The following is a 24,864-nucleotide window of genomic DNA, read 5'->3' as shown; positions in this document are numbered from 1 at the left end:
ACGGCAATTTCATTGTTGGCCAACTATTAATAATCCCAATAAAGACCTATGGCGATATTGTGATCTCTACTGCACAAAAGAGGTATTGTATACTATGACATGTGAAAACACTTTTCTGTTACTCATTACCTAATATAAAAAAAGCTTCTTTACCCTAACCAACATCATGAGAGCTTCTTAAGAAAAATGTCAGCAACTGCAGTATTTCTCACGCCTCTTAATATCTCCACTCATTATTGAACTTGTGTTCACCAGTGGTCTGAGGTAGCCATGAAATGTCTATGGAGGTTTGGAATACACCGCATTTGTGCATAAGTGAAATGACTGCTTTACAAAAAATAGCTGCATTTGATATTCAGCTACTAGACACTTTAATATGAGAGGTTTTAAAGACTTAAGGAATTTGCTCCAATAGGATCCCATATTCAGTGCTTAATATGGAACCCCTAATGATTCTATATGAGAGCACTTTCTGCCATTGTCGCCTGTAGTTAAGGTTACTGTCGACTGTGTTACTAATTTGTTTTTTAAATTCCCAAATGTTTTTATATTTGTATCAACATGACGCAGGTGATTAATCAGTAAGCCGTCTTCTGAAGAAATCTGAATGACATATCGCTGCAAGCTTCTGTTTTAATAAATGGCCCACTCAGTTACACTGACGTTTTCTCTGCACCTTTCTTAAGAAGGGAATTAGCAGACTGCATTTTGTAAAAGTAAAAAAAAAATAGCCTCCCCCCCAGCAGACTTGTATCAAGCACTCTTCATTTATAGCTCAGTAAATGAAGTGCCACTTGTCTTTTATGACAGAAAAATAATAAGCTATTGCACTGTCAAATAGGCATTGTTTTTCAAAGGTGTAAGCATCATATCTACCATTTATGGTGTCTCATTAAGGCCAGTGGAAATAAAGAAAATAGGAATATGTCATGTCGAGCTCACAAGATACACTATCTCAGGATCTCAACCATGTCGAGATCCTGAAATCATTTATATTGTGATCTTGACATGATTCATTTCTATTTAAGCCATCCTAACCATTATCTTTAGTATAATACACTAACATTTTCACCACTCTCTCAGTCATTGTGTAGTTTCATTTATGATTTATCATGTACAGGCATGAGACAAGAATAAGAAACTCTTGCCACATGTGTAAATGGAGTGTCCCTCGCTTGACTAATTAATTTCATATGCAATATCCATGCATTCTGTATTCTACAAAAGCTGCATCTCCCTGTGGTAAGTTAGTTTTAATGATGGGGGTCATAGATCTGACAGATAAAGAATATTACTAGGTATATTACAGGTATCTACCTCTTAAAAAATGAAAAACATGTAAAAGAATAACAAATACCTGTAACTGTATTTTTTAACTAGGAGTTCAGTGAATTATTATTATTATTATTTATTTATTAGCAGAAGCCCTTATCCAGGGTGACTTACAATCGTAAGCAAATACATTTCGTGTTTCGTGTTCGTTTTTCCCTTTCAATTTGAAGACGACCACCAACCAATACTTTCGGGATATGCCTGCCACAGGTCAGGCATTTACTAAGCATTTTATGTCAGAGCTGCCGATAGGCCCCTCCGGGGAGTGACGTCCTCAGTCCCGCCTACCGAGGAAATAAGTGGTCACTCCGCGGAGCTCACTTCCTCTTTTTCTTCTCAAATCAGGTAAGTGAAGGTAGGTATAACTAACCTGTCCAGTTGCTGTGATTGCGTCTGTTAAAAGAGCTCTCACTCGAGTTTTTCTGGAGTTCCCCTGCAATTATTGCTGGAAGTCGGCTCGCCACTTCACCGGAATCAGAAACTCAGCTTCTGAAGACTGAGCTATAAACACAGCACAACTGCGCCACGTTTTATTTATTTCTTTTTTCAACAGCTACATCGCTTGCAATTGTAGTCTGCTTTTCTAACCTTACAGCGCTTGCTGTTTTGTGTTTATTCCTCTGCTATTTACAGCTTTAAAAAAAAAAAGAGACACGTGATTCCTCCACCAGGCCCTGGTTCTCTGCTGGATTGTCTCGGCCCGCCCGCCCACCCGGTGCGTCGACCAAACATGAGATTTCCCCGGTGACTTTTCTACCCCCACAGCTCCTTCTTGTGTGTGTGTGTGTGTATGTATATTCCTCCACCGGGACCCAGCTCTGCTGTTGAGTTGACGTCGCCGGCTTGGCTTGTCTCAGCCCACTTAAAAAAATAAATAAAAAAAATTTACAGTTCACCCTCCTGACTTCTGTAGACTGTGCTCCACCCCGCTGCAAGCTACACACTGCCCGGTCATGCAAGGACATGTAGTCCAGACAAAAGCCTCTGGGTTTTCAGCCCTCAATGCTTACATGTGCTCTGCATCGGTGCCCTCGGTGCCTCAGAGCCCCTGTGCCTCAGTGCTTCAACACCCTCCGTGTCCCTGCATCGCTGCCCCAGTGCCCTCGGTGCCTCAGGACCTCTGTGCCTCAGTGCTTCAACACCCTCCGTGTCCCTGCATCGGTGCCCCAGTGCCCTCGGTGCCTCAGGACCTCTGTGCCTCAGTGCTTCAACACCCTCCGTGTCCCTGCATCGGTGCCCCAGTGCCCTCGGTGCCTCAGGACCTCTGTGCCTCAGTGCTTCAACACCCTCCGTGTCCCTGCATCGGTGCCCCAGTGCCCTCGGTGCCTCAGAGCCTCTGTGCCTCAGTGCTTCAACACCCTCCGTGTCCCTGCATCGCTGCCCCAGTGCCCTCGGTGCCTCAGAGCCCCTGTGCCTCAGTGCTTCAACACCCTCCGTGTCCCTGCATCGCTGCCCTTGCTGCCTTCAGTGCTTCAGAGCCTCAGTGCCTTAGTGCTTTGGCTCCCTCGGTGAGTGGACGCTCCGCGCCTCGAAGCTTCGCCCCAGCACGTCAAGAGATTTCCAAATTCCACCCTTGCATCCTGTGGGAGGATCCTCCCTCCACAAGACAAACACCTACTCTGTGTACAGTGCCTGGGTATGCAGCACGCCTCCTGTATTTGTTTTGCACGACCTAAATAGTGAACATGCACCTGACATACTAGAACAGAAAGCTGTCCTTGCAGATACACTTTACCTACAGGCTGTTAATTACAACACCGTGTCACAACTATTTGTCAATTTTGATGTCAGTGCATTTATCTGTATATTTGCTGTTTAAAATAATAATAATCTGTACGCGTAATTTATAACATATTTCCGTGCACATTCCGTGAAATACGATACTTTACTTGTGACACTACCATGAATTTTAACGAAAATGTCTGCGATTTTCACAGGGCCTTCACCTCCGCAGGGTGGATTAGTGAGCTACATGCTCCTGTCAGTGCACAGTGCGTCTATGAGTATTCGGAATGATGGAACCAGGTATCATTAGGCGTGAACCCCACTTTCTTCCCTAAAGTGGGGTTAGGTTACGGATGTAACCATGCAAAAGGAGTGAGCTCCACAGAGTGACTACTTATTCCCTCGGTAGACGCGACCAGTGGACATCATTCCCCAGAGATGACTATCGGCAGCTCTGACATAAAATGCTCAGTAAATGCCTGTGGCAGGCATATCCCAGAAGTATTGGTTGGTGGTCGTCTTCTCTTTCAGGGAACCTGGGTTACACCCGTAACCTAACGATTTGTGTAACTACATGTATTAAAGTTGCCAATACGTGCTAAATTGTATTAGCGAAACAAAAAAAAAAAAAAAAAACAGTTTTAGTTATTAAAAATATGTAGTAGACGTGTTAGTGCTGATCGTGCTGTTTGTTCACTAACTTCTTCGCAGTGTGTAGTTATTTGATTTCTACAACTTTCAAACCTGACACCTTGCTATTCCTTTGGGCTTCCTGTATTAAGATACCATGCAGAGGGTACCAGAACGGAGATTCTTTCATCAAGCAGAAAAAGGTCAAATACATAAATACGTATTTTTCAGGTTAAAGGATTTATCTGATCCATTTTTTTATATACAGATATACCTCGTACATGCATCAAAGAGAATCAGAGTGTGTGCAAGTACCATTTAACATCACATAATAAAATAATGTACTGTATTAAGTTTTGTTTTGTTTTTACCTTATTAGTTGTTATTGAAATTTGACATTACAGAAATTTCAATATTTGACTTTTACAGGCTCATCTCGGGGTATTGTGCGCATGTATTCTTCTCCTTCCATCTCTTATAATAATATTCTTGAAGCATCACAGAAACACTGCATCTGATAACGACATGCTAGAATATGTTCAAAATGCATCTTGCAGCTCGGATGTCGAAGTGTTGGTAATAGCTGACTCGTTAAAGACGCATAGAGAAAACAATGCCTAATCGAGAGTTCAAAAGCCTGTTTCAAAAGAGACAAAAAACAGTTCAACCAAAAGTTGTTGAAACTTTCAGCACTAACTTTTGCAAAAGACAACTCTTCTATAACTAATAAAATATACATTCAAATAAAAAATCAGACAATACTTATATGGGAAAATTATCAAGACCAGAATGTCTAACGTGGTTGCTTTTGCCGTAGTCAACTCATTGCTGACTGACACCTGCGCCTGCTGGGTTTTTTGTTTATGTTTTATGACTGATTGTGTTTTTTTTTGTTTTTTTTTCTCCTTATTTATTTTATTTTTTTATGTTGTCTGCCGTTTCGATAAATAAACCTTTGTTACTTTGTTACTTTAACAATTTTTAATATACCACTTTACATTTTCATTCATATATATATCCTTTGAAATCCAATACACCCTACATAGCAACACGACTCACTCGCAGAATGACCATATTTTCTGAGGTAAAAGGGGGTGGGGGATGTTTCACTGATTGGAAGAGGGAGATACTAAAGCGGTAAGGCTGACATAGCTTAGTGGAAGAGTTCGTATTCTTGGTTGTAGTAGCCTATCTCTCACAGCAGCAGCAGACTGTTTTTTTTTTTATATATATATATATTTTATGGATTCACATCAGGAAAGAGAAGCAGCATTTGAAAAATGAATTGTATCCTGGCTTTATTTGAAATAAGTGACACAGAAAGGAGAGACACTGAAAACACGTGATTGTTATTATTATTAGATGACAGAGGAGAAAAAAAAAGGTTTAGGGTTCAAATGCTCGGCAACGGGAGCGCGGTGTATACCGTCCCTGCTGTCTGTCTCTCTCTGTCCAGCCCAAATGAACGTTACCCTGGCATCTCCTTATATAAGTGTAACCCAGAGGATTTTTTTGCCATTTACCCGTCACTGAATTCATCCACTTCAATTTGAAATCTAATGAATCCTTTTGGCTGCCCAGAATGTCTTCGAGGAAGATCTCATCGGAATCGTTCAGTTCATTGGGATCAGATTATCCGGAGAGCCCCGACGATGTCGAATGTCCCTTCTCGAGGGTATTTTGGAACGGAAAGAGCCCCTCTGGGTCACTTTCATGCCCATTTGAAGATGTCGAAATAAAAAGGGCACCGCGGACGAGACGAGTTAACCTGGATTCATTGGGGAATAGCATAAGGAAACTCACCTCGCCAACGGTAAAGAAAATACAACCTAAACTTGAATAAATAAGTCATTTTACTTTAGATAGGTGCGATATATTTATTGTTACGCCTATGTATCTAGCCTATAGTTTACTCAGTGTATTCGAATTGGTTAACCCACAACTCAATACAAAGACAATCCCCAAAGGCTGGTTGTTGTGTGTTTTCAAGTTTGTAAAGTAATTCACATCGAGATGTTCCTTAAGTATTTTTGCAAGCAGGTTGCATGCTCCCATGAAAGACCTCAATCAAACATGTACTTTGCATATCCTTTGTTACTTGAGCAATTATTTTCATTGGTTATTTAGCTGATTGTACGATTTTGTCTCGTTCGGGGACTACACGACCTCACCACATATTATTATAATTAAAAAACGTGGGCTTGGAATCGTAGGTAGTAAAATATGTATTTATGCAAGCCATCATGGCATGAATGGTCGTAATGAAGTGTGTGTGTGTGTGTGTGTGAGTGTGTGTGTGTGTTTGTGTTCGTGTGTTATCTATTTACCATGTATTTTGTCAAAGTACTGTATTTTTTATATCAGGTACCTTTAATTTAAATAACTAATAAGAGCAATAAAAATTTGATGCATATATACACTAAATTGACATTCATGTTATTCTGCAAATCTTGTTTTACATAATCGTTATAATTTCACTGCGCGGTGGTTATATTGATTCTTCTCAAAACTGTTGCATCACTACGACCAAAAAAATAGATTTTTTTTTTTTTTTTTTTTAGTGATTTATGTAAAAGATGAGCGACAACAGCCAGCCAGTGCTGACAGTTGCTATTTGAACTTCTGCAGAAAAGTATGCACTGTATGAACACCTCAATAACGTCAACCTGAGGGAACACCCCAGCCATTAGGTTCTGGGCCTGTGCATGTCGTTTTGTGGTGCAGTCTGCACTATAAGCTTCAATGTGTTATTTCACTCTGAAGATTAACATAGATGTGGACACTGCAAGTGTAAGGGTTTTTTATATACCTTTTTGTATTAGACCATGCAAAAAATTAAATATAGCAGAAAAATACAATAGATACACACTTTAACACCCAACACCTAAATTATTGCATATCATAAACTACAATCAGTCTGAACCCTAACTGTGTATAGGTATATTTATTTTTAAGTTTTCCCTAGGTCTCCTTGACCCCCAGTCCCCAGTCCTTAGATTGGATGTCTTGGACCCTGGTTGATGTAAACTCATTCGAAATTGTTTTAAGGAATCTGTTATTAGTTTTTTGTTTGTTTGTTTCACAGGTTGTCTATAGAAAAATGCCCTATGTGCTTTAAAAGACACATGATTTACATAATGACCAGCCATACCTGAAGCACTTCTTTGGCGGGTAACACTTTCCTCTACGAGTGAAAAGCTAATTGATAATAAACACTGGTCCAAGCTAGTCTGATTTTTTTGACACGTGCTTGGGAATAGGTAGCCAGGTCGTACCCAGTTACATTTGATGCTGTGATTCAGAAGCTCATTGAATGTTGCCCAGAAAATGTCTCCGGAGGCTGTAACAGGAAACGCTGACCCCTGCAGGCGAGATGAGGTACATACGTGTTATTAGCGCTGTTAAACCCCTGTAGAAACGTCATATTCGTGAATTATGACACATGAGCCAGCCACACCTTTTTCTGTTTTACTTAACTCATCCGAAAATATCAATATGGTTAAGTATAAAAGCAGGGTTTCTTTGGTAAACCAGTTGATACCCAGATTTATGATTTGGACAATATGTGGCATTCCTGAGCTGGGTTCTTAAATACAGCAGAAATATTATTATTATTATTATTATTATGATTTATTTCTTAGCAGACGCCCTTATCCAGGGCGACTTACAATTGTTACAAGATATCACATTATACATTATTTCACATTATACAGATATCACATTATTTTACATCTAGGTATGCAATCTAGGTAAAGTACCTTGCTCAAGGGTACAACAGCAGTGTCCCCCACTGGGGATTGAACCCACAACCCTCCGGTCCAGAGTCCAGAGCCCTAACCACTACTCCACACTGCTGCCCAATACCAGAGTACAGCTATTTTACTGTAGGACAAGAACACTTTGTAAGAGTCTTGCATGCTTTTATAATTCCTCTAATATCTATTAGACATACTGATTATTACAGTAAAGTATATTGTCAAGTGTACCGCTCTTCAAGTTAACTTGTCATTTTGTTCTGTGGCTGTATTGTAATATAATGTTAAATATGAATCATGCTTTTAAAGACGATAAATATTTTAAAAAATTGTGGCTGAAGATAAGAATTTAATTGCTGTGTGTTCATTAGTGATGAGTGACACTTTTTGCTGTAAAATTCTGAAGGTTAATTAGTAATGTATATGCACTCACATAGAACCATTATGATGATTGTATGTTAAAGTTTAATCTGTTCATTTTTCATTAGCCAGTGAAAAAAATGTTTGAAAATATTATTATTCACAATATCGTATGAGATGTTTATATCCCCCAGTTTAATGTGCTTTATGGTGTTTGTATTATTTTTACAACAATAATAATAATACCATTTATTTTATTCAGCTTCAAAAGAAATGTAAAAAGTATGGACTTTAAAAGTCTGCTTTTATAAACAAAATAACATTTACTATTATTGATTATATTTTTACAAACAGGCTTTGAAAAAACATTGGTTAAAAAAAACAAACAGAACCCTTCTTTGCTTTGGAGACAGTGACAGAGATCCTCTGTAGGTTTGCAGAACTGACCCTTCAATAACCTTCAGAAATGTTTTTATAAAACACTAAGATAAACCAGATGAGAATCATATCTATTTAAATGCACTTAAACCAGCAAACAGTACATCATTTGTGTGTGGCATATTAATGGTAAAATAATCCATCTGTATTTCCAGTAGATTCAATCTTAAGACTGCTGAAAGTGGTTAGTGTAATTAAATGTAAATGAATTGGCTTCTAAAGTGCATTTTTGACTTGATTTCAATTAATTTTTATCAAAGCATGCAGTACCACAATTCTGTAGAGAGAAATGTGCTATTTACATTCTGGGGTTAAAGCCTTTGAAAGAAGTGACACAGTCTAAAAATACTTTGGATGAGACTTCAAACCCTGACTAATTCATACTTCTCCCTGTTGCCCAGGCCACCACTTTAAAAGAGAACCTGTCATCTGTTGGTCTTACCAGGTTAAATAAAAAAAGTGAAAACATTTAGGTTCTTATGATAAAGTAAGTTACAACGTGCCACCCATAGCTAATGTTTAGGAGTAATGCTGAGGTTGTGTGTTGGTTTAGTGGCTCACTCTCCTGTAGTTTAGGCTCATTTCACTGTTCAACTCACATTCTAATCCACACCTGAAGGGCAAAAAGCCTAGTCCATGAACAAACTGCACCACTTAATTCAGAACTTTTAACACAACATATGTCTCTACCACGTCTTGCTCACCCCCCACTCTAAAAAGGTAATTCAGTTTCTCTTTGAACATACAGTACTAGATAAACAGGCTTAGGCCCCTGTTTTATTAACGCCTGTTTATTAATTGGCTGTATCTAATAGCAACAGTATACATTACAGCTGCAGTGTTCATACAGTCCCTGAACAAAGATTTAAATACATTGTGCTTGATCAGCAAAGTCAATTTTTTATCTTTTATTTTGGTCATGTAGTTCAATTTTTGAAGATATATTTTAATAGGATGGGATTTAATGTTACTTGTATTGTGTTCATTCATGATGCCATTCAACCATTCAACATGTCTCGCTGCTAGGAAACGCACTGTTTCGCTGGCAATGCATAGCACCATGGGTTGAGTAAGGAATCGCGACTACCAGACAGTTGTCCTGTGTTTGGCTTGGACCAGGATGGCTGCTTCACGGAACATACTGGAAGCTTGTGGGAAAATAGGCTTCTCTTAGGTATCGCAGTGTATTGGAGTGATGGAAAGGATTTATAAGATATCGTCTAGGAAGCGGGGGGGGGGGGGGGGTTGTTCTTAAATGCTGGAATGCAAAGAACTAGTAGTCAATACTGTAAGTCAAGAAACAACACAGAGTTTATGTAAATCAACCTGGAATATCATCTGGGTCCTATGAAGGCACTGTATGCTAATGGATAGGTCAATATCTTTTGTGCAGGTAATGGAAATTTAGTGGAACAAATGATGTAATTAAACTGGGCCAGTAATACTAATAATACTATTATTATTATTATTATTATTATTATTATTATTATTATTATTATTAGTAGTAGTAGTAGTAGCAGTAGTAGTAGTAGTAGTAGTAGTAGTAGTAGTCATAGTAGTAGTAATATAATAGTCTACTAAAGTTTTTAATTAAGCTTTTCTTATCTTAAATTTAGGCACAAACCATACAACAAGCCCTCCAAAGAACTTTGCAGTACTACAAGAATCAAGTTATCCGGTAAGATAACCCTTTTCATATTAATATCATTGTATTTCGTAGTATGTTTTCAAGGTGCTGCTAAAATACTCATCAAATGTAATTAATTCAAAGCCATGATTATTATTATTATTTATTAGCAGATGCCCTTATCCAGGGCAACTTACAATTGTTACAAGATATCACATTATTTTTACATACAATTACCCATTTATACAGTTGGGTTCTTACTGGAGCAATCTAGGTAAAGTACCTTGCTCAAGGGTACAGCAGCAATGTCCCCCACCTGGGATTGAACCAATGACCCTCTGGTCAAGAGTCCAGAGCCCTAACCACTATGCCACACTGCTGTCCTGTGTCGAGTAGTGGAAAAATGGATATTGAAATCAGCTGCACTTGTTCAGGTCAGCTGTGTGTTTGTATAGCTATCAACTCAAGTATTTCTGATAGAAGTCCCTATGCATAATGGCCACTGCTTTATCATTTGTGAGTCAGTACTGGAAGTTGTGGAAATTCATTTTCTGAAAGAAAAAGCTTTTTTGTTTTAGTTCATGGAAATCTGCTTTGGTCCCAGAAATGTAGCTGGATACAGTATTATATCACTGAAATATATTTTCAAATGACTCTTAATAATATGTTAAATACATTCTAAACATTAATATCATAGATATGTGATATGTGTAAAATATGTTTCCTATATAGCAGGGCCAAAAAAACCCTAAGATTCTTATAACCAAATACAATGGTATATTATTTTTTTGCACATGGACCAATAGGCAATGATGTGTGAATAAAAAGCAACCTCATTTATGGAAAATAAAACCCACAAAACAAATATTGTCTATCTAATTTGTGTTTTTAAAAAAAAACATATTCACTCTTTCTTGAGGGATAAATCATAAATGCTAAAAAATATAACATAAAACGATTTTACACAAGAGAACTATGTTGTTAATTTTTCTCCAGTGCTTTTGAGTGCCTATGTAAACCTAACATTGGACTCTTATTCACAAACCTTAACTGTTTATCTAAAGAATGATTTTGTTTTAATAAAAAATAGATTGTTTAAATAAATTAAAAAAACAAAAAACAGAACATACTCCCACCAGGGCAGACTTGAACTTATTCCAATACAACAGATAAAGGACACCATATAACACACCCCATTAAACAATTAAAAAATGATAATGTGTTTAAATACAGTATATTGTATATTCCACTACAGCTTGATATTCTGTAAAACTGTTTACTATGTATGTTTTGTTTGATGAAATACAATAAATTTAATGAATAAGAAGAAGTAGCTACTTTTAAGGAAAGGACAATAGCCTAATTTGTGTTACATGCTCCTAACAGCTTAAAGGTCATAATACATTGACAGGGGCAAGAAGGACCTGAGCTGGGGTATAGAAACAGGCTTGTTGGCTCCAAGCTCTAAACTCTCATCATCACTCTGTATGTGATTCTCCAGCATTTGCTCTGCACCCGATAGAGATTAATGTTTGTTTCTACTAAAAAACAGATTTGTTTCCTTTGGCGTATTTCTGAAGGGACTTGATATTTACAGTCTATCCTGAATCAAGCCTTTTGACATCAATGCATTTGTGTGGATTTTCAGAGATATGCTGTTAAATGTCCAGACTAAAATTGACAGTTTTTATATGTGACCTTGCTGAGAACTCACATTTCCGACTAAATGTAGAGTGAGGTCTTAAACCCTGACATACTTTTGTAAGAGTGTAGGATCATCTGAATATCCTAACTACACTTCTCCGTTAAGATTCTGTTGCTTACCTTTATAAGTGAATATCTTTTATACGGTACCATTCATTTTAAAAAACAATTTCAGCAATGCTGTGACCACACTTAAAAACTTTTCCAGATTTGATTTCCATTACACGAGAGTAGATGTTAAAACTTCATGCTGATTTGAACTCTGCTCTCGCCAAGATTAGCACCAACTAAGACGTAGCTTTACTGTAAACTAATGTGATCCATCTGTGTCTCCATCCATTTGTGTTTCCTTCCATATGATGATGTAGATATCCTTCTGTCTGGTGTTGATGGCTGGCTCCAGGGATCAGCTTATTTGCCTCCCTGGCGCATCAGCACACACAACGGCTGCAAAGCTAGCTCGGGGGATCAACCACAGTGCGGTCTCCCCAGCGCATCAGCATGTGGATGAATAATATGCACAAAAATATGTTATTTGGCTATAATAATTATCCCCCATTGGAAAACAGAGATCAGCCCTGCTTTTTATCCACTCTGAATGTGCTCAGTGTCTGGCCAGTAGGGTTCCCTGTTCCACGATGAGGAGAAGGAGTCCCTGCTGGTTTCCCATCCCCCACCCCTAGGAGCGACAGTGCCAAAGTGATGCCCCCTTCAGGGTCCCCTGCACAGCCCGGACGTGAACTGGCGCCGTCCAAGCTGTGTGACTCATCCTGCGCTCCCAGTGGCAGCACTTTAACTGGATGAGCCACTCGGGGACTCCCACTTTACAGTATTTTAATATCTAGAGAACTGCTTGTCCTATTGTGATCAAATGTTTTTCTAGGGATATGGAGGAGCCTGTCTGGTTATAGGATATGGAGGAGACTGTCTGGTTATATGATATGGAGGAGCCTGTCTGGTTATATGATATGGAGGAGCCTGTCTGGTTATATGATATGGAGGAGCCTGTCTGGTTATATGATATGGAGGAACCTGTCTGGTTATATGATATGGAGGAGCCTGTCTGGTTATATGATATGGAGGAACCTGTCTGGTTATAGGATATGGAGGAGCCTGTCTGGTTATATGATATGGAGGAGCCTGTCTGGTTATATGATATGGAGGAGCCTGTCTGGTTATATGATATGGAGGAGCCTGTCTGGTTATATGATATGGAGGAGCCTGTCTGGTTATATGATATGGAGGAGCCTGTCTGGTTATATGATATGGAGGAACCTGTCTGGTTATATGATATGGAGGAGCCTGTCTGGTTATATGATATGGAGGAGCCTGTCTGGTTATATGATATGGAGGAGCCTGTCTGGTTATATGATATGGAGGAGCCTGTCTGGTTATATGATATGGAGGAGCCTGTCTGGTTATATGATATGGAGGAGCCTGTCTGGTTATATGATATGGAGGAGCCTGTCTGGTTATATGATATGGAGGAGCCTGTCTGGTTATATGATATGGAGGAACCTGTCTGGTTATATGATATGGAGGAGCCTGTCTGGTTATATGATATGGAGGAACCTGTCTGGTTATATGATATGGAGGAGCCTGTCTGGTTATATGATATGGAGGAGCCTGTCTGGTTATATGATATGGAGGAGCCTGTCTGGTTATATGATATGGAGGAACCTGTCTGGTTATATGATATGGAGGAACCTGTCTGGTTATATGATATGGAGGAGCCTGTCTGGTTATATGATATGGAGGAACCTGTCTGGTTATAGGATATGGAGGAGCCTGTCTGGTTATATGATATGGAGGAGCCTGTCTGGTTATATGATATGGAGGAACCTGTCTGGTTATAGGATATGGAGGAGCCTGTCTGGTTATATGATATGGAGGAGCCTGTCTGGTTATATGATATGGAGGAGCCTGTCTGGTTATATGATATGGAGGAGCCTGTCTGGTTATATGATATGGAGGAGCCTGTCTGGTTATATGATATGGAGGAGCCTGTCTGGTTATATGATATGGAGGAGCCTGTCTGGTTATATGATATGGAGGAGCCTGTCTGGTTATATGATATGGAGGAGCCTGTCTGGTTATATGATATGGAGGAGCCTGTCTGGTTATATGATATGGAGGAGCCTGTCTGGTTATATGATATGGAGGAGCCTGTCTGGTTATATGATATGGAGGAGCCTGTCTGGTTATATGATATGGAGGAGCCTGTCTGGTTATATGATATGGAGGAGCCTGTCTGGTTATATGATATGGAGGAACCTGTCTGGTTATATGATATGGAGGAGCCTGTCTGGTTATATGATATGGAGGAGCCTGTCTGGTTATATGATATGGAGGAGCCTGTCTGGTTATATGTATGCCACACTTTTGTAGGTCATGGTGATCTACAGTACTTTTCCATAAAACTAAAAGCTTAGATTTTGGATAAAGCTGTGCCAGGGGAGTTAATGCAGTACCTTTTTTATGTTGGTTACTGTTTTACTTATTTCTTCCTCTGCTGCTTGGCTGCTGAGTGTCTTTTTTATCAACTGGCTGCTAATTGGGTTGCAGCAGGTGGCAACTGGCTGCTAATTGGGTTGTAGCAGGTGGGTTCATAACCGTGTACCGCACAGAGGTATCAAATACATGTGCAGCCTATTTGAGATACTGTACATTTCATTTTTATGTGGGTCCTTCTAAAAAAACAAAACAAAGCAAAAAACCCCATCATTGCACCTTTCTAGGGACACTCGTTGATTTTCTTTTGCAGGTGTGATGAGGATGAAAAGGATCAGCGCAGCGCTCCCAATCAATGTCCTTACTTGGACCACTCTACCAAGGACGAAGTGGAAGATATCTCAGGAATTCTGCAATGCACAGCCACTTTACTTGGTATTATGTTTTCTTTTGTCTTTCTGATTCGCACACACCTTGTCCTCATGTAGCTAATGATAGCATGTTGAACATCAACCACGAAAGACATTTCATTAAGCAGGAGTAACTCCAGGCTATATTGATTCATTTTTATTGAAAATGACTTCTTGATTGTAATCTTTACCCAGTGTCACCTATTGCATGCACAAGCAGAAAAGATAAGCATTGCTGAACAGAGGCAAGATATCTGCAGTGCACCTCACATTCTTATATATATATATAATATATATATATATATATATATATATATATATATATATATATATATATATATATATATATAGAGCCACACAAACTGGCTCAAATTTAAGTTTTTTTTTTGCATGGCTACAAGTTTGATAGCTGCACCATATGTTCACGAGACTTCAGCAGTGAAGATCCTGTTTGTGACGTAACCTTGCGCAACTTTCTACTATAAAGGTCGTACCAAGCAATTCTTTATTAACAACTGAGATCTTATGAAAGTAGCCCTGGCAGGCTTCTTGGACCAAATACAACAAATAATAATAATAATAATAATAATAATAATAATAATAAGCATGCAGTACGAGGGGTTTAGAGACCTCTTCATTCAGTATGTTTTTTTAATTCAACATTTCAAATTATTGCCATTTGCAGGTGACTCCTAAAATGACAGCTGTTTGCAAATAAATAAATACATACGCAAGGAAAGGAAAGATATAGCATGGAAAGATATTTCTTTTAACCTTTACGCTTTTGTTATTTTCATGGTTGGTGATCGGATGCTTTAAGCTTAGACTTTCCTGTCCCTTAGCAGTAAAATAAGATGCAGTTCGTGTTACACTGGCCTTAAAAACCATCTATCATGAGTACTTACCCCAGAATGTATTAAATGAACATAACTGGGAATTCGTGCCAGTGTTCTCCTGTTATGGTTGCAGGCTACCAACCTCAGAACCAGGATTAAGCGATTGTGTACAGAGTTGAAGTAAAATCTCTTAAACCTAATTCATAGGGTAGGATTTGTTTCACAAGATCAAAAACATGAAAACAAAACAAAAAACAGTTGGTTCCACGAATTTGTTCAGAAAGACAAATATGGGCTTAACATCAGCTTTCTGCAAGACTTGCAGAATAAAGTTCCAGAAAGTTACAAAAGTGCCCGGGTGGATTAGCATCTACTGAGGAATATGTTGAACACTTATGGGCTATGGTTATACAGGTCAAAAATAGCAAAAAATATAACGACATTCTACTGACGAGAGCCTTGCACTGTCCCTGTGGAATTTAGATTCAGGTATTTATTATTATTATTATTATTATTATTATTATTATTATTATTATTATTATTATTATTATTATTGTTCATAATAATAATAATAATAATAATAATAATAATAATAATAATAATAATAATAATATTATCATGATGATGATGATGATGATGATGATGATGATGTAGTGGAAAATGTGGACAAGTAGGGTAGCCTATTGCAGATTTACTACCAGTATTTAAAAATATATACTCTAATAAACATTTAGACAGGACACTTTTTATATCATAAACCTATAGGATATAAGATCATTACGAGTGCAGAAAGATACCACTGTTTAATACATACCTCAGGTTAATAGAGTAGCTATGTGCTGGCTTGCATAACTGTGGCTTTATGAAATATTTAAACCAACCATCATTGCGGCGTTCTCCATCATCCACTATGTCCCCTGCTCCAAAGCAAGGGATCTTCTTTGTGAATGACAACCAATCTACCCAATATTGAGATATTTAAACTTTAAGGGATATGCACCAATTATTTTTCATCAAAGTAAAACAGCCTCTAAATTACCATTTTGTTTAAATTACCATAAATTACCCCGTGAGTAATTTGCCTTGAAATATTCTTCCCAGCATCAGCCTTACGTCCTTGATTTTGCAGATACACATGTTCTGTGCTGAAAAAATAAATACAACTGACAGTGAACAAAATTGAAACATTGTGCAGTGATAAAGAATGTGGTTTAATGTACTTCCAAGGTAATATCACAAAACCAGTACCAGTACATTCACTTCAGCTCTTAAACACAAGCTTTTGTCATGTGCAAAGTGTATGTAATTTCAGTGCTGTCTATTGTTGATACTATTTGTTGGTGCATGTCTGTTTTTGATTCCAAGTCAAATTCTGAAAGACAAATACTACCAAATTTAGGATTTGTGGGGGGGATTTGGCTAAAACTAATTAGCAGCATTTCAACAACTAGACAACAGTCAGGCAAGGAGAGAGAAATACAGAATTTTCTTGAATTTTCCAAAAAAAAGGACGGTAGTGAAAATGAAACTCAATCCCCAAATATCCCAACCAAACTGAATTCTGAATACTGGGATCCCTTTTGTGCCTGTCTGGTAAAAAGGTCTTCTTGTTTTGTTTGCAGGTGTGAAGTTTGAAGAGCTGCGGGAGAGGTTTGGCGAGGAGTTCTTCAGCCAGTGCTTTGAGGAGAACGAGCGTGTCTTGCGAGCCATGGGCAGCACCCTGCAGGACTTCTTCAATGGCTTTGATGCCCTGCTGGAGCACATCCGAACTTCCTGTGGCAAGAGGGTCTCTGCGGAGTCACCTTCCTTTCTATGCAAAGACTTGCCAGACGATGGCACTTTCCTGCTCCACTATTTCCACCCCTACCCTACGGTGGGCTTCGCCATGCCTGGAGTGATCAAAGCCGCTGCGAGAAGGATATATAGCATGGAGGTCCTGGTGGAGCAGGTGGAAAATTCTGCTGAGAAGCTGGGCCTGGATGGATCGAACCCGGGCAATTCTAACTGCCTCACCTTTCTCATCAAAGTGTGCCAGCCCCCGTGCCCTGCGAAAGCACATCCGTTGAGACTGTCCTGCTCCCCGCCAGATCTTCGGATCAGCATCAGCACTTTCTGCAGGGCCTTCCCCTTCCACTTGATGTTCGACCCACACTTGGCCATCCTCCAGCTCGGGGAAGGGCTCAGAAAGCACATAAAGTGCGAGGCTCACAGGACCTTGAACTTCCGAGATTGCTTTGAAATTGTTTCTCCAAAAATCGTGTGCACTTTCCAGGGGATTCTTTTGAGACTGTCCATGCCCTTTGTGATAAGGACACGCCCTGACACATCCGGATTAGGATACCAAGAAAAAGTAAGAGGCTTTTTTTCTTTTTACTTTTTAAAATAATACAGCAGAACTAAAACATTAAAAAGGATACACGATTGTGCATACATATATATTTATTTATGTCTCTCTTCATCTCTCACCAACTTCAAACCAATCACACACTGTAAGAGTCTGCAAGACTGAACAGTGAAGACAAACACAGTTAATGTTGCTGACATCAAAGCAGCTTTAATGAGAAAATAAAAGTCATGAAAAATTTAGAGAATGTGCAAATCTACGGTACCATCAACCCTGTTCAGTCCTGGGTCTCTGTGTAGAATTAATGACTACCAAGCAGTGCTCCAGATAAGGTTTTGGGGTCATTGAGTAATTTACTCTCCAATGTAGACATTAGACACTAAAATGTATTTTGGGTAAGTACAATGCAACATTACCTTTGAAGTCATGAGTACTTTCAATAAATACTGTACACACTTTAATGCTAACTTATGGGGTATGCATTAACTAAAACCTTTACTTTGAACTATTGTACACAAACTTGGCCTTACAATAAAAACAAAAAGAACTGTTAATCTTATTTGCTTTATTGACCACAACACAGATACAGATTATATTTTTAAATTCCAAGGCTGCAGATGAATCATATGTTATAAAAGGGTTCCATGCACGTACGCTATATTTACAAAGAAACGATAATATTGCATTCCTTATTGATGGTCTTGCTATAGCTATATGAAGCATCCCAAAACTTAAGAAACACAGAATATTGTATTTATTATATAGATTTAACGTCCAAAAATTCACTTGACAGATAGGTCAATTGGTAGAACAGGTTGAGGGGGACTAAGACGGTGCCGAGAAATCCAGAATCCAGTCACATATTCATCAGTTACAAACACGCATTTCAAGTGAGTGGATTCAACCGTACATTTAAAAAAAAAGATGTATATTGAAAACGCAGCCTTCTTGGTCAAGTGTTTATGGCAATTCCCAGGCAGGCTACAATTGGCTTGTCCTGGCATTCTATAGCTACCACATGCAGTATATTTACAATTCACCATTGAGACACCAGGGAAGAATGAAGCTTGATAACATGCAGATTCAAGCTGTGCAGCAAAATTGCTATGCCTAGTCATTGCACATTCAATTTAAATATCATAAGTAATTCATTTTCTTTCAATGCGTAAAACACCCTTTACGCAGCTTATCTGGAGCATTGCCACCAAGCTTGTTTCACTTTGGACCTGAGCCTGATTTGAACTACAGAGATGCTTCTCATGGGAGTCTTGTTGTGGGTGAGATGTTTATCTGTGTTTGGTTGACAGGGGATGAACAGGGATGGTTTCCATCTAATATAAGGGTTTATATATTCAATGATGCTAGTAATACTACATGAAACCACTCCTTGAAGCGGTAACACATTTTGCCAGCGACTGACTACTTAAAGGCTGTTCTGTTTTAATGAGGGACTTTTCTTCTTCTTATTATTATTATTATTATTTATTTCTTAGCAGACGCCCTTATCCAGGGCGACTTACAATTGTTACAAGATATCACATTATACATTATTTCACATTATACAGATATCGCATTATTTTACATACAATTACCCATTTATACAGTTGGGTTTTTACTGGAGCAATCTAGGTAAAGTACCTTGCTCAAGGGTACAACAGCAGTGTCCCCCACTGGGGATTGAACCCACAACCCTCCGGTCAAAAGTCCAAGGCCCTAACCACTACTCCACACTGCTGCCCTTCTTAACAAGTTCAGAAAAAATTATAAACTGTGCCTTGCCAGTGTTGTTTGTCAGAGAATGACTAGGACCTCTTTCAATTATGGTTAAAATAAATATCCATAATTAAAGACTCTCACCTTCACAAATAGCATCTTGAGTGATTTTGGAGAAGGCCATTTTTTTCAAATGATTGCAAATTAAAACTGGAGGATGTCATTAAAAGAAGTGAAGCAGAAAATGTTTCTATACTTCTCTCAGGGCAAATACTGAAGCGCCTCTTTTCAATATGTGCGTTTAATATGTAATGAGGATTGCTGCAGGTAAGGCTGTGTGGTACATTATTTCTATGTTTGGTTTGGGTAAGAAAGTTACCTTCCATTTCCAGATGTCTCCACCGCTCACTTTGTTCAGGTTTGCTGTTATAGCTGGATGGGGTTGCACCTGAATATATATTTCGAACAAATCTTGCTCAATAAATGCTGAGTGTACTATAGCTTATTCTAGGTCTGTCTGATGCAGTGCATGCTTAGTTCAGGGCTGTCTGTCTGTCGTGCTACATTTACATTAGACACATGGTTTTGACAGTACGAACTGCATGTATATTAATTCTGTACAAATGTCACCAAGCCTCTCTCTTCTTGATTGTTCAGTCAATGCTTTATTCACACAATTTCTCTCCATCTGTAGCCTTAGGGTCCTATTCAGAAAAGCTTAAGGACTGTTTTATGGAATGTCTTAAGGACTATCTTTGGTAGTGTTTATGCATTCTTAGGTTAAACAGTGCCTTTAAAATGAGAATAAAATCTAAATGGGCAAAATACAGTCCTTAACAAAACATTTTAAAGGCTTGTGTAAAAATGTAGAATATTTAAAAAAAGTGATTTGTTCAAATGTTTGAAAACAAACAAAAAATGCTTAACTGACACCAAATGGGCATCGATGATTAACCAGGATCCAGGGTTAAAGTGCCTCAGGTCACCCAACTTCGGTTTCGGTTTTCCTGTCCACTGATCACACCCAATTGATCACACATCTATGCATCAAAACTCTTACCAGGCATTCTGCCTGAAGTCCTGATGACTTCATTAACTTAATCAGTGTCCTTATTAAACAGACAAGTTGTGGTGACATTAAAACAAAGCCACCTTGTTCTCTTTTTTTTCACTTAACTACTCTAATGCCTGCTGTACTGTTCTCTATTTTTTTATGAATTATGTTAGGCATAATTTGGCAGTCCAATTTATATTTTTCATATACCATAGGCAGGGCTGTATTTTGTCACAGTAAAAAAAAAATGGCTTACTTTATAGCACTTCATGGTCTAAAAATAGATATTTCACAATTAAAAATAATAATTATTAACACATAGGATAATAAACAAATTGAAATATTTGTTTATAAAGTATAATTATATTTGGTATAAAGTATTCCTTTAAGCCCTTTAAGCCATACTCAATATTAGCAACTTTGGAATCTAAGATAATGGATGTAACCATAATAAAAAAAAATACGATAAATACAATACTAATACCCGGCTTAAGCAGCTATCTTTAAATGATTCTTTGTGATGGATAGTTTCTCAGTGCTGCAGCCCGACGTTATTGTTGTGTAATTACTGAAAAACATGGAAAGAGGGACGTGTAATGACTCTTAGTCATCGATGTTACTGGTCTGCCACAATAAAGTGTTTAGTTTGAGCCTGTGGGGCCTCTGCCATTCATCATTGAGCAATTACCCAATAAAACAGCCGCTGACATGTGATTTTAATAGCTATTTATCTGTCTGCTTCCAAACAAATCCAATTAATTCTTCTTTAACGTTGCTCAATGTGCATAATGTCTCCAGGAATCAATATTTATTTTGTCTGCATTCATTTTCCAACTTACTTTCAGCGTTTACGCACAAGCCATTATGGGGAAGAAAGTACCATTCATTGATACCCTGTAATCATTATTTAAAACGCGCACACATCTTCATGAATCAGCTTCATTGCACTGTGTACTGTGACGTCACAGTGCTTTCATCTAACTTCCTGTGTGCCCTTCTGATAAAATGTAACAGGTGTGACTTGTGAGATTTAAAAAAAAAAAAGCGAATACTATTATATGCATTGTGTTTATAACTGCAAACAGTGTATTCAGCTGTGGGAAAACAGTGCATAATCAATGTCTCTTTCTCCACCTTTGTCCTGCTGTATTGACAAACACAGCTACGGCCCATTATTGAATAATACATGAACGGGATGATTACTATGTAATGTCAACATGGCAAGACCATTAAAAATCAGCCGAGGAATGAGATAAGACATGTGCCTATTTCCCCTTGTGTAATGGTTTATATAGTAATCCACATAAACAAGAGGGAAAAGAAAGACTTCATGACTCAGAGTTTAGATTTTTAGGTTTCTTTTTTACTGTTTGGAACAATTTTAAATTACCGGGAAAACAAATATTAAAAAAAAATAATAGTTAATAAGTTAAACGCCAGAAGCTTTAAAACTGAATTAAGTATTATACACATATTACAAAAGGAACAAAAGACATCCTGGCCAATAACAAAGTCTCAAGTGAAATCAGGATTAACCTTAATCTTAAAAGTTATTTTGGGGGGTGAGGTAAAAATTAGACCTTATCTAGTAACGTCATAAGATCATCAAATAGACAATATGATAAACAACTTTGGCAAATAATTTTAATGTGATAAGGAAGAGGCTTTACATATGTATATATGTATACACACTAGATAACTGCTTATCCAATGGTGCTATAGGCATTCTTTAGTTCATTTTATTGAGAGCATTAGCATATAGAGTCTGTCTGTCTGTCTGTGTGTATATCTGGATGTGGTCACTGACATGTTTTAATTGCTTCCTTTTTTCTTTCAGAAACCATCTGGCCCAGTGTATTATAACACAAATATATGCTTAATACAGACTGATACAAAAATATAATCTTCTGAAGAATTAAATACCTCAAAAAGGCTACTAATAACCATTATAACCTTTTTGCTAGAATACATCTCAGCAGATAATAATAAAACCCTGGCTTTCATTGTCAATGTCCATTAACTTCTAACAGGATTTCACATTTTACTGTAATTTACACAGATTGAAGCTTTTATAAAAGCATTAGATACTCTGTTCTCAGTATTGGGTGAATCACCTGAACCTTTATGGAAAATGTATTCCTTGGATTCTAATTTAACCTAATCCCCACAAAGTGGGACATTTCATTTGTAAATGAATGTATTACATTAATCCATCGCATATCCGACTGCGGTGGGACCAGAGCAAGGGCGGATATGTAAAAAGACGAATAAATGAATCCTGTTTTAAATACCATTCTACACAGCTGTAACAATTAATATATTCACACAATTATTGTGTAGAGATTCAGCTTTTATTAGGGAGCAAGCCTGTGACAGGGTAGTCGTCTGCCGTGTGGATGCGTGTATTCGCTGCTGTGTGACAGGCAGGAGATCGAGACAGAGGTTGAAGTTGATACTCCCCACAGGTGAACAGGATTTATTTAAATATCAACACACTGAACAGCTCACATGACACTACCAGCAATAGCTGCGCACGGAGCACATACAACACAGTGTAGGAAAACTCTGGTAGGATCTACAATCTCTGAACTAATCTACTCGGTTCAATAATAAACTAACATTGCTGAAGAGATTGATCATGGCAGATAAACAGTTAGGACGGATATGTGATGGGCGAATTCACAATGGATTACTGTATTTAGTACAGGCATTGAACTGAATATATTACAGCATGTTGAAATCCCCAGTGAAGTTCTCTCCTGCAGGCAATTAATCTGTGTGCATAGTAACGCATAGCAAAGTTTAATAAAGCACAGTGAAAGCATGGTAAAGCATATTAAAAAAAAAAACTATTGTTTTCTTTAATGTTACGACCTGCAAATGTTCCATTAAGGACTTATAGAGCTTCATACTTAACTAGGCTAAAGCAAATCACAAAGGACAAGATAACTACTGTAGAGCTGTGGAATATTATACTACTGAATTTGTATGTGATTTATGAATTTCTTTTTAAAAGGAATATTCAAACACCACCTGTGTGCTTAAAATACTGTGGTAGGCACATCACATCTTGCTGTGATGACTTTTTTTTTTGTGGTAGGCAATACATGAATCTGTTGGCATTTTCAACAGAAAAGGGCAAAAACCAGGCCTGACAGAACAGATCCTAGACTGTGTTAACCAAGCAAAGCGGTCCTAATCTCTGCATATCATCTTGTAAAAAGCCTCAGGATATTATGAGCAAGAGCATTCAGGGCAGAAGATTGATTGTAAAGGTGAAATAATATTACAACTCATATGGCTTTTGCTGTAAATATAGAGCGAAGTGCATCTTTGAACCTACATTTGTGTACCTAGTTTTAAAATGTACACAGTTATATATGAATTTAAAAAAAAGAATCTTCTCTCAGTACCGGTACCTTATAACTGGTGCAACACAGCTAACTGAGAGAATCAGCCAGTATGAACTGTGTCAGGGCAGGAATCATCACCGAGGGTATTCATAAGTCATGCTATTACCCAGGTTTGAAATGACATAGTTAGGTTTTAGTTTGCTTTTCCAATAGTACCATTTTAAGGGTGACAGAGCAGTGGGAAATGTTATTATGAAGAATGATTACTGTATAGTCTTACAGGGCAAATGGGGTTATTTGAGTGATGCTTTGTTTTACAGTATTCTGCCCATATTGAATTCTCTCACTGGAATATGAAATATATTCCCACCTTCCAGTGTTTCATGGCTCAAGATACATTTATAACACAGCAGCATTTCAGCAATATCTGGCTCATCGAGAACCACAATCAGGCTCTTTGGACTTGATGTTGTGGAAACTACTGTCTTAGTGCAGTAGTCAGTTTTCGAGTACACTTTTTTTTAAAGAACTACCTAGTAATCGCGGGATGGATATTTGAGTCAAAAATATTGCATAGCCCTGCTGTAGAGTTGACAGGGGAAAAAATGAACACAACTTTAGTTAAATATTTTTTTTCTTCGCTTTTGATTCTGCTGATGAATCAAGCTTAACTTATACACTGTCATAAACTTAAAAAAACAGAAGAAATGATAGAGTTCAGTGGTTGCAAAAGGGAATCTACAAGTGTACATCACACACGCATCAAGTATGCAGATCACAGTTCACAACAGTACATTCCCTCTTAATAAACAACACATTTGTTATTTTCTGTGAAAACACAGTCGCAAGCAGACTGTAGGGACCGATAAGCCAAAGAATAGTTTACTCTCCTTAATCTTTTACTTATCACTGGCCTAAACAGGTTCCCTGTAAACAACCCCATGTATTATCTCCTTAGACCACTGAAGGGTATCATTTCCTTAAACAAATGTGCTTAGCAACCGCAACCCCAGAGCAGAAGCTCTAGTTGCTCAGTTGTTGTTTTTTTTTCTTTCTAGATAAGCCACCACCATCATCAAGCACAATATCTTATGCTTATTTAAATAACAGTGAATTAATTTTCATAAGCTGG

At 38.0% G+C, this 24,864-nt stretch overlaps 1 protein-coding gene across 2 annotated transcripts in view; it reads left to right on the top strand.

The window, feature by feature from the left end:
* The first annotated feature begins 4,841 nt into the window (after nucleotides 1-4,841).
* The window catches only part of LOC117405425 (guanylate cyclase soluble subunit alpha-2), a 40,365-nt gene continuing 20,342 nt past the window's right edge, over nucleotides 4,842-24,864 (top strand). The window contains exons 1-5 of one of the 2 annotated variants that reach the window (XM_059031154.1): nucleotides 5,392-5,500; nucleotides 6,773-7,065; nucleotides 9,857-9,918; nucleotides 14,336-14,457; nucleotides 16,891-17,618. In XM_059031154.1, coding sequence (XP_058887137.1) covers nucleotides 7,015-7,065; nucleotides 9,857-9,918; nucleotides 14,336-14,457; nucleotides 16,891-17,618 — 963 coding nt within the window. In that variant the 5' untranslated portion in view covers nucleotides 5,392-5,500; nucleotides 6,773-7,014. Of the gene's footprint in view, nucleotides 5,501-6,772; nucleotides 7,066-9,856; nucleotides 9,919-14,335; nucleotides 14,458-16,890; nucleotides 17,619-24,864 lie in introns of both variants that reach the window. The other variant, XM_059031153.1, reaches the window with a different exon arrangement.

Source organism: Acipenser ruthenus, chromosome 9, assembly GCF_902713425.1.
Source record: "Acipenser ruthenus chromosome 9, fAciRut3.2 maternal haplotype, whole genome shotgun sequence".
Lineage (NCBI taxonomy): Eukaryota > Metazoa > Chordata > Actinopteri > Acipenseriformes > Acipenseridae > Acipenser > Acipenser ruthenus.
This window is presented reverse-complemented; position numbering and strand designations above follow the sequence as displayed.